Below are 11,012 nucleotides of genomic sequence, written 5' to 3'. Positions count from 1 at the left end.
AGTCACACAGGGTAATGGTGCCCTCTCTAGAATGCTTCCCTGCTCTCTGCCCACCTAGACCTTCCTCTTGGAACATCCCCTCCTGCCACAGGCCTGCCAGTCCAGGGAGTGCTCTAAGTGCCCACAGCTTGGTGGTGCCTATGTATGGCTGTCTCCTTGCTCTTATCCACCAGGGTGGCTGCCGTTGGAGACCTTGCTTATCTGTCTCAGGACTGGAGCCACCGGCACCCAGCACCAGCTGGAACAGTCACTCTCCAAATATTTACAGGTGTGTAAATGTTTGTTGATTGTGTCTGATATCAAAGGAATACTCTAAAGGCAGTGGGTCTTGAATGCAGCAAGACTTCTCTTTCCATATCAATGCCCAGAGGCAGTTTTGGTTGTCTCAGCCCAGGGGCACAGGCCAAGATCTGTTCAATACCTGCAGTGCCAGCACTTAACAGGACTGCTGGGCCCCAAACACCAGAGGTGCCCAGAGTGGGAGTTCTGGCCAAAAGGTGGCTTACTAGCCTCACCTCAAATATTAAAGACCATGGCTCTGATCTCTCCTACAGCCCCACCCTTCACCACAGGCCTAACTATGACCTCAGCCCAACACTGAACACTCATTCTGGTGACTCTGATCTCCAAATTGGGCAATACTGTGGTCACACCCTGAGTCTTCGCTATGCCCATCCATGAGCCTGGTCATGACCACATGCTGAGTCCTGACCCTGGTCACACACTGAGTCTTCAGCTTGCATACATACTGAGCCCTGATCCCTCTTCCTAATCCTGGGCACACAGTGAGCTCTGTTCCTGGTTACATAATGATCCTGACCCTGGTTGCAAGCTGAGACTTGACCCTAACCACCCACACACTGAGTCTTGATCCTGGTCATACTGTGTGCCTTTACTCAAAGCACACACTGAGTGCTGACTTTACTTATACACTGAGCCCTGATTCAGCCCATACACCGAGGCTGATACTAGTTACAGTATGAGGCCTGATCTTGGTTATCCACTACACTTTGAACTTAGCCACAGGCTAACCCCTGACCCTTACTGTTCATGCTAAACGCAACCCTGTAGCCTGGACCCTGTAGCAGGGAACCCCCGGTGATACACTCCCCCCAAAAGGTCTATCACAAATGCAGTACTTCCTCCATGACTGAGAGTGGTAGAGGTGTAACCTTGACATGACTCACCCTTAGCCATGCTCCAGTGCCCGAGTCTCTAGTTTTTCTTGTTCTCTCTTTTCCTCCACTCCCCACAACACTCCCCAGAGAGCCTGCCTGTTCACATAGCGAAGAAGCTACTGTTCCTTGGGTGTGGATTCTCAAAACTATGCCTTTTTACCACACCTCTACCTCTTCTTATGGGGCCGTCACAGGGTCCCCTATTTGGACACAAATCATGGTTGGGCGGAATTGTAATTTTGTACATAGGTAGCTTTTCAAAGTAAAGTCGGCACATGGACTGCAAACACACAGCTGATTTCTGTTCATGCCACTGCAGGCCTTTGGAAGCACGGTCTCTCAGGTAGGGAGGGCTATCACACATGTGCCTCCAGGCCTCCAGGGAGCTGGGCATCCTCTCCCACTTGGGTCCCCATGTTGGGTCCTGGAAGTCAAAGCTACTCTTTGCAAGCTCTGTACGGTATGGAAACCTATGCCATATGAGAGAGTGTGGGTATAGATCAAATGTACACTATAAATGTATTGTGAGCCTAAAGATATGTACAGATATGAAGTCTGGGAGCTGGGTCCCTGGAGTTAGCCCTTGGACAGTGTGCTGGAGACCTGAAGCTCCATGGGCCCTGCTGACTCCTGGGGCACTTCCCACTTTTAATCTCTATGGTACCTGCTTACCCAGACGGAGCACTACTCATGGCTTTGTCTGCAACATTCCTTCCCACCAACTCCCAGCTGTCACCACCTAGCCTTCTGCCTTAAATCTCTGAGATGTCCCTGCTTTTCCCTATTTTTCTTCACATGACCACTCCTCCTTGGAGACAGGTCAGTGAGCTAGGGAGGCCCGAGAAATCTTGTGAGGAGGAAGCGGAAGTTTGTCAGTTCTCCACTTGAGTCAATGGCACTGCTGTAGTCCAGGCCTCCTCCTCCAGGCAAAGGCTTGCTGATCTCGGGAACAGTCTTTCAGGTATGATCTAGGGGCCTGGAAGGTGACTGAGGTAAGCCAGACCATGCATAGACAAGTGATCTGTCCAGATTGACCCTTCTCCAAGGCTGTTTTAGATAAGGTGGGAGGGCAAGTCTGGCTGGTGAGGGAGCTGTAATGGTATAAATGTGATCTCAAGTGCTTAAGTCTGTGGATTAGTGGGAGGGAGGGAAGCCCTTAGTGCCAAATCCAAGGGGACACGAGTCTTCCTCCCTTTCTGACCACTTACCCACTGTGAGAGTGAACCCAGTCTTTGAGGTAAGATGAAGGGCCCTGGAGCCACGTGCCAAGCCCTAACCTTAGAGAAGTGTGTGATCTCATGTTTACATGGTGGCAGGAGAGAGCCACATGTAGGGACAGAGCCAGCCATGCCAAGGGCGTCCAGGAAACTCGCAGAAATATTTCTAAGGGTCCTGGGTGTCATGTGCCTGGTATCCTTTGTGACTCGGTTTCCTCCCACATCGCATACATTTAACTCTATCATGCAATTCACAACCTTCAGTCATGTGCTACAAGACAACAGCCCCTGTTTGAGGACAGCTCACAGCGCAGCAGCAACAGGTGACACTGAGGTAAGGGCAGAACAACAGGAGCAAGCAGGAGGCACCAGATGACCAGGGTACTGACTACAGGTCAGGCAGATGAAGGAAAAGAGGAAATTTAAGGGAAAAAAATGGATTTATGGGGCAAGCCAATCAGAACTTGGGCTGATGGGTGTGAGCTGTGAGGGAGAGTTCAGGGTGACCCTCAGTGAGTAGGAAGGTGGAACATCTGAGAAACGTTATGGGTAGAGCCAGGCTGGTCAGGAGGCTCACTGATCTCCATTTCAGAAACACCATGTTTGAGGTGCTTGTGGACAGCTATGTCCAGGTGCTGGGCAAAAGACAGAAGTGTGGCCATCAGGGTGGAGGTTCTGGGAGGAGACGTGTATTTGGGAGGCAACCAGCCTTCCTCGGTATTAGAACTCTTATACTAGAGATCCCTAGGAAGTGCGAGTGGAGAGGGCAAAGGATCCAACAGGAGAGGGTGGGGACAGGCTGGCAGAAGGGTCCTCTGGGCTCAGGCAAGGCTGTGAATAGGGAGGAGCAAGTTTCCACAATCTGTGTTCCTATGGCGCCTCTGACTAATGACCCGAGTGTGGAGGCCCAAATCAACACTTCTGCGGGCCAAGATACTGAGATCAGGGTGTCACCAGGGTCGTAGTCCAAAAGGGGAATGTTCCCTGGCCTTTTGGAGTTCCTATAAGACACGACACTTGCACTTCTTGGCTGGTGGCCTTCCTCCGTCTTCAAAGCACTGGGCCCCCAGTCTCTGTTGCCACTTCACCATCTTCACTACAGTTTCCGCTCTCATTTGATGCTTTGACAACGAATACTGTGCTTACATGAGTCCCGTGAGACAATCAGGATAAACTTCCCACCTCAAGGTCTTAACTTAGTCACATCTGTCAAGTTTCTTTTAGCTACTAACAGTAGCCTGTACTCACAGGTACAGGGGATTAGGCATTGGGCACCCTCATGGGTCACCACACAGCTCACGACTGCACACTTTCCAGTCTCCAAAGATTCAGGTATGTTCCGTATGAAAAATGGCTCCTCTCATTTCAAGGTCTCTCAAAGCCTCCACGCTGCACTACGTTTCCAATCTCATCATCAAAATCGTCTAAATTGGGCACGTCTTTGAACTCTAAAAGGAAAGGTCACAGCGATGCAAAGGGGTCCTGGCAACTGGCGGACCTTGGGAACCTCCTACCGCAAGGTGGCGCTGTACTAAGCCGCCCGTCCGAGCTCGCTCGGCCATGGCTCCCAGGACTCCCAGGACTCCCAGGAAGCTCCGGGCTTCCGTTCCTCATGAAATGCGAGGCTCCCTCTGGCCTTCGTTGTTCTACGGGCGGGGAGCTGCCCGCCGGGCCACTTCCTTGCTCAGACGCGGTGTAGCAAGAAAGACAACACTGAGACCGAAGCCACCCAGTGGCCTAGAGCGTCTCCGGAAGTGGGTCAGGGAAGGCCGGCGAGGAGCGGACCGGTGGAGAGCTGCGTGTCCGGCATTTCCGGCCTGTATCCGGGGCTCAGGGCCCACAGGTGAGTGGGGCCGGGCTGGGGATGTCGCTGCCGCCTACGCGAACTAACTCCAGGCGCAGCCTGCTCTCCCGCCGCAGAGCCCGACGCGCGTCGCCGTTTCTGCTGCCGGGAATCGAGTCCAACTCGGAACTCACAGATCCCTTTTCAGGAGCTCTTCCCTACCGGGATCGGGACCCCTCGGCTCCTAGCGCTCCACCAGCACGCGGACCCGGCAAGCTCCGTTGCTTCCGTCCCTCCCAGGACCCTTCTTCATTCGTCTCTTGCCTTTGTTTTGAGTTTTTCTTGCAGCGCGTCCTTCCGGCTGCAGCCAGGTAGCCAGTTGTTCCGTCCTCTAGACGCCTCAGGACCGACGCGAAGAAATTTGCTTCTTCCATTAGGAGCTTCTCCCAGCTTATACTCCAGCCCGAGAAAATGGTCCTTTAAACCCCTGATCAAGTGACCCTGGGTCATCAGCACTCCTTTTGAAGTCCCAGGGTTAGAAGCCGCCTGTATTTCTGCAGCCACATTTATAGGTCCTAAGAGTGGCACAACATTCAAATGTCCCCACTTCTTATTTCTTTTCTCCCTTCCTAGCACTTAGCTGGGCAGCCCAGGTTGGCCCTGTACTCAAAGCCGTTCTTCCTCAGTGTCCCAAGTGCTAGGATATCAGGCATGGGCCACTACTACACTCAGCTTGGCAGAATTTCATTTCTGGAGTGGGTGTATTCAGCCACTCGACCCCTCTCAACATATCTGCAGACCAGGCACCAAGAAACAGTCATCATGAGCTGAGGCTCCTGGAGGCTTGTCTGGCCCTCAGGTTGCTGCAGAATTTCTCAGCTGCCTAGGTTTGGTATTAAACATCTCCCTGAAAAATAGACCGTGGCTTTGATTTTCCTCTGCTCTACAGTGATGTGCACACAGCACATGCCATGTGTACCAGTGGTATGCACCCTACCCTCACTATGCCCAGAGTGGGCAACCCTCGTAGACAGGCACCGAGTTCTGCAGGCCACGAGGCTGACTTGAGAGAGTAGGGTTACACAGCTGGCTGGTGGCAAGTTGGCTTTCCCTGGCTCTCTTTGGTGCTCTTGCACATTTGAATAAATGTCTCGTGTCTCTTAGATTGTGGTCTCGGGTGCGTTTTGGTGCTGCTTATGGAAATAACTGTGTGGCCTTCTGGCTAATTGCATGCTTGATTGGAGGGAGCAGGCGGAAGCCCTTCGGGAGGTGTTGTGACTCCCGCTTTTTCGGAACAGCTATGAAGGTTGCTGGTGGTACACACTCTCAGGGCTGCAGAGGTAGGGCTGTTAACAGACTGACTAGCAGACCCCAGGCCCAATGGCACTGATATTTGAGGTTGACGCTTTCCAGTGACTCTTAAGCACATGTTGAGTGCTCTTGGTAACTTTTCTCTTTCTTTCTCCTCTGCGTCCCAGTTGCTGGAGAGTATGGGTAAGACAACGTTGTGAATCCTGCTGAAAAGAATCCCCAGCTCCGGCCATCAAAGCTTCATCAACCTGAAAGCTGGACGCTGTTGAAGGGGAAAGTCGCCATCTATGTGGAAGCCATAGACTCCAGGCGCAGCCCAGCAGCCCAGGGTAGCTCAGCCCTGTCACCTCCCCTGAAGAGAACAGTTAACTACACTTAGGATCTGAGGCCTGAGTGTGCTGGAGTCCCGATACTAAAGGAAAACTGAGGCAAGAGACTGCAGTGGGACAAGGACAGAGCCAAGAATGAACTTGCCTTGAGCCTGGCATCCGTTCTGTGGGCAGGCAGAGGAGACGGAGAGACTGTGGCCCAGGGAGCCAGCGAGAAACATCGGCAGGGAAGGACAGGCACAGCCCAGGCTGGACCATCTCCTCATGGCCTCCAAGCAGGCTGCAGCCAAGGGCAAAGGGGAGAAGCGGAAGCGAGTGGTGCTAACTCTGAAGGAGAAGATTGACATCTGCACTCGGCTAGAGCGTGGCGAGAGCAGGAAGGCGCTGATGCAGGAATACAATGTGGGTATGTCCACTCTCTATGACATCAAAGCCCACAAGGCTCAGCTGCTCAGGTTCTTCGCCAGCTCAGACTCTCGCCAGGCGCTGGAACAGCGGCGTACCCTGCACACGCCGAAGCTGGAGCACCTGGACCGAGTGCTCTATGAGTGGTTCTTGGTAAAGCGCGCAGAGGGCATCCCTGTATCAGGACCCATGCTCATCGAAAAGGCCAAGGACTTCTACAAGCAGATGCGGCTGACAGAGCCCTGTGTGTTTTCTGGAGGGTGGCTTTGGCGCTTCAAGGCCAGGCATGGCATTAAAAAGTTAGATGCCTCTAGCGAGAAGCAGGTGGCTGACCACCAAGCTGCCGAACAGTTCTGTGGCTTTTTCAGGAGCCTCGCAGCTGAGCACGGGCTGTCTCCTGAGCAGGTGTACAGCGCTGATGAGACTGGTCTTGTCTGGCGGTGCTTGCCAAATTCTACCCCGGACGATGGGACTGTGCCCCGCTTCAAACAGGGCAAGGACAGGCTGACTGTCTTGATGTGCGCCAATGCCACAGGCTCCCACAGGATCAAGCCTTTGGCCATTGGCAAGTGTGGCGGCCCCAGAGCCTTCAGAGGCATCCAGCACCTGCCTATTGCTTACAAGGCCCAGGGTAATGCCTGGGTAGACAAGGAGATTTTCTCAGACTGGTTCCATCATATTTTTGTCCCGTCAGTGAGGGAGCACTTTCGAACCATAGGCTTACCGGAAGACAGCAAGGCTATCCTCTTGCTGGACCATTCCCGGGCCCACCCCCAGGAGTCAGAGCTGGTGTCAGAGAATGTCTTCACTATCTTCCTGCCCTCCAGCGTGACCTCCTTACTGCAGCCCACAGAGCAAGGCATTCGCAGAGCCTTCATGAGGCTCTTCATTAACCCTCCTGTGGCCTTACAGACTTTCCCCACCCGCCACAGCATGAACGATGCCATAGTGAACGTGGCCTGTGCCTGGAATGCCGTGCCTAGCCGGGTCTTCAGGCGGGCCTGGAGGAAGCTGTGGCCTACTGTCACATTCACTGAAGGCTCCTCCTCTGAGGAGGAGACCGAGTGCTGTAGCATCAAGCCTCACAAGACTTTTGCCCACATCCTCGAGCTTGTGAAAGAAGGGCCTTCCTGTTCCGGCAGCAGGCCTCAGAATAGCAGGGCTGAAGAGCGGGTTGTGGCAGGGAGGGACATGGATGAGGCCCCTGCTACTGTGGCCCCATCCCAGGCCACTGAGTATGCAGAAAAGTCAGAGAAAGATGCTGGCGAGGATGAGGAGGCAGCCTGGGAGCAGGCAGCCATATCCTTCGAGGCACTTAGGCGCTTTGCAGAGCAGCAGCCATGTTTCACCGTGCAGGAGGTGGGGCAGTTGCAGGCACTGCACACAGTGTTCAGGAGACAGCAGCAGCTGAGGCAACCCCGAGTGGCTCTCAGGGCAGTGATCAAACTTGAGGCCCTTCAGGAGCGCCCTAGTGTGTGCGTGGCCACAGGCCACTCTGCCTTGCCTTGCTCATCCACAGCAGGTGACAACTGAAGTACCTTGGTTACACCTGCTGGCCCAGTGCAGCTCTGCTGTATAGCGTGTGCCGCTGTGGGGCACAGACTGCTTGCTAGGCAGGAGGGCGTTCTCAGATGGGTGAGAGAGCAAGCACAGACTCCAGTGTTTATAGAGGGCTCGTATGTTCTGGCTAGTGGTTTTACTGTATCTCCTAGCACAAAGAATATGTCATTTGAATGTCAGGAGACCTGTGCCCTCTCTCTCAGTATTCTGGAGCCTCCCCTAGCTGCAGCTGGGTCCAGTGGGCCAGTTCTGCACCTGGTGTTGGAGGACTGAGCCACATTATCAAGTTGAAGTGCCTTGGAGGGTGCACCTCTAACCCTTAGGAGGCTCACTTTCCTCAACTGGTGGACCCCCAAGCCCAGTCCTGAGGGCACTGGCTTCAGCCTCTGACCTCACATCCCTCACTACTAGTTGCATAGGCACCATGCATCCTCTTGGCCTGCACCCACCTCAGCCATCATCAAACAAATTCAACAGCAAGACTCTGTAGTGTCCCTATCAGCAGCAGGCCCAACCTCTAGGGTCCAGGTCCCACGGAGACATGACATGCTAGTTTCAGCATTGCTCAGAGGCCAACTTGCCCAGAAGGTCAAAGCAACAGCCTTTATGTGAACAGTTTATACAAAGTCACAGAACAGCACTTGATGGCTTGGAGCACCATGACAGCTGCAGTGCCCATGACTCCTGGTGCCCTTTGTCTACAGTGATGAGCTCTGTTCTTTCGCCATGGCTTTGTCCTTGACCCCCATTCCCTGTGGGAGTGTGGCTGAATTGCCACAGTTTCCATTCCAGTGGTGGACAGCTGCTTCACCGAGACATCTTTGCCGGAACCTCTAAAAGGCAGAGGGGCTTGGGAAGTGTTGGTTCGTGTTTCTGTCTGTGTCTGTCCAAACACTGAGGATGGTCATTGTAGACAGGGCTAGTTGTGGGTGGGTGTCTTCTTACTCTCCCTGCATGTGTGAATATTATACCTAGGTTGTTTTTAGACGTCTCTGTTGTGATTCTTTGGTCCCTGTTGACTGCCATGCTTCTGTCGCCACTGTTTTCTGTGTCTGGGTGACATTTGCATGCTCACCTGCTATGGGTTCTGGCTCATGATGGGGACTGCTGTGTTACTGTTGCAGCTACTTGAGGGGAGGTCATACTTGCCTGCAGTATCAGATGATGGGCATATGAAGGGGATAGTTCCCACCGTAGGAGGATGGGGCAGGGCTTGGGGAACTCCTGGGTCCCTAAGAAGGTTTGTGCCCATCAGATCACATTTTAGGACCAGAGCTGGCTGACCTTGAGGGCCTGCTCCTGCCACCTACTGGTGAATGATATCTGTCCCCAGGGCACCTTCCAGAACAACCGTGGTGGGCAGCCCCCTTTGCCTTCATCCATGTGTTCCAGAGGAGAGATCCCTTTGCCCAGTGGCCGCTGAGACCCTCAGAAAGCCCCAAGCTCTCCAGGGCAGAATGTGCTCTGGTCCCCCTTATATGCTGTCTACTTCCTCATTATGTCCCTCAGATACCCATGTAGCTCAGGCTGGCCTAGAACTGGCAGCCCTGCTTCAGCTTCCTGGGTGCTAGCATCATAGGCCCTTCCTGCTCCCTACCACAGATCTTGTGCGTCGGAGTGTCACAGTCTCCTGGCTGCTCCTTTGCCACCATCAGAGCCCTTCTCCCTTTTGTATTTTTCAGAGGCCTTCCAAGTCATCTTTCACTTCCTGGGAGGACGCTAATTTGTCAGGTCTGGCCCCATGCTTCAGGGAAACTGGGAGGATGTCAAACCATGTGTCTCAGCAGGGCCAAGTAGGACTGCTCCTTCATTGCCTCTAGATGGCCACAAGGAGCTGGTGTCCATGGTGGCTTCTTGTCCAGTGAGAGGCGGATGTTATTTCCAGGGTATGGTTACCTGAGCCCTATGTGGCCCTTTGCAGGTGTCCAGGGACTATCATCCTGCTGGCATCTCGTTGGAAAAGGTTGTCCCTGCTTATGAGGGCCTGAGTAGGACAGTCCCCTCAGTACCTGCCACGTGATGGGAGAGCAGAAGCATCCTGTCACCGCCCTGTATGTTGTCTCCACTCAAGTACATCTACAGCAAGACAGAAAGCCACAGCCTTTGTCCTGTGGGTGGAGAATGCTGAGCAATGGGGTGGGCAAGTTGGTGGGTTAACTGGGTGAGTGGGTAGAAGAGGAGGCTGCTGCCCTGACCAGTTACCTAGGTGGAAGTCAGATTCCATTGGGAAGCAGCTCAGACCCTCCATGACCTGATGCACAGGACCTGGGTACCTGTGTTTCAGACCAGGTAAGGCCTGGGAGAGAAACTTGGGTGAGGCTGTGATGGCTGCTGTCACCTTCATTAAACCGGGCTCTGAGGTTAACTAGAAGAGGACCCTGAGGGAGGGTCCAAGTCTGGGAACTGGATCTGGGATCATTCGTTCCTTCATGAGCCTGGCCCTTAGCTAGAGGACACCCTGAACTCAGTGAGGTGCTAGCTGTGACTTGCGGGAGATGGTGGGGCTATGCAGTGGACTGCCATTGGTCCTGGCTCCAGCTCATTCACATGATGGCCTTTGGCCTGCTTGTCCTCACCTGCCACCAGTTCCCTCCCCACCCCCCACCAGAGCATTCCTTGCATCCTCAATGAGTGTCATGCTGTCCATTATCATGGGGACAATAGGTTTTTAAGTAGGGAGTTCAGGGCTCCCTATTGAGTGACAAGGCCAGGTACTGGCTGGCTGAGTATAAGGGATTAACTATTTTTTATGTTTCCAAAGATGTAGCCCCTAGCTCTCCTCACTGTTTAGCATGTGCTTAATAGCAGAGAGCCTTAGGCTCCAGGGGAGGGAAGTAAGCCAGGGTGTGGTGCCCAGTACAGGGAGCATCCTTGGGCTGGAAAGCCATTGGGAGCGCTTGTGTGGTGGGGAAAGGGTCCTGAGGTCCCTAATGGATGCTAGACCTGGGTGGGGTTGATACAGCTCCCCTTGTAGGCCTCCTAGGCCAGGGTTATCCTCTCACTAAGCCCGCCTCTTGTCCAGCACCCTGGCTGCTTCCTGTCCTTGCATCATGGATCATATCCTCAGCCTTCAGCACCAGCCCATGGAGGAGCTTGCCCAGCTGAAGGGAGCTCCCTCTGAGAGATGGAGAGCTCTGTCCACAGCTCACAAGTGACAGGAAATAGAAAAGCTAAAAGTTGCATTCTGCAGCTAGATAAGTGAATAAAAATCCTTCCATGGAACTCAAAT

General features: G+C 53.6%; 1 protein-coding gene across 1 annotated transcript; it reads left to right on the top strand.

Moving 5' to 3' along the window:
• Positions 1 to 5,527: 5,527 nt before the first annotated feature.
• Jrk (Jrk helix-turn-helix protein) lies at positions 5,528 to 8,154 on the top strand. The gene has a single exon (XM_051159728.1). It carries the CDS (start codon positions 6,083 to 6,085, stop codon positions 7,754 to 7,756), a length of 1,674 nt encoding a protein of 557 aa, XP_051015685.1. The 5' UTR covers positions 5,528 to 6,082; the 3' UTR covers positions 7,757 to 8,154.
• The last annotated feature ends 2,858 nt before the right edge of the window (positions 8,155 to 11,012 follow it).

This window comes from Acomys russatus, chromosome 17 (assembly GCF_903995435.1).
Source record: "Acomys russatus chromosome 17, mAcoRus1.1, whole genome shotgun sequence".
Classification (NCBI taxonomy): domain Eukaryota; kingdom Metazoa; phylum Chordata; class Mammalia; order Rodentia; family Muridae; genus Acomys; species Acomys russatus.
The sequence above is the reverse complement of the archived record's forward strand: the minus strand, read 5'-3'. Positions and strand labels throughout refer to the sequence as shown.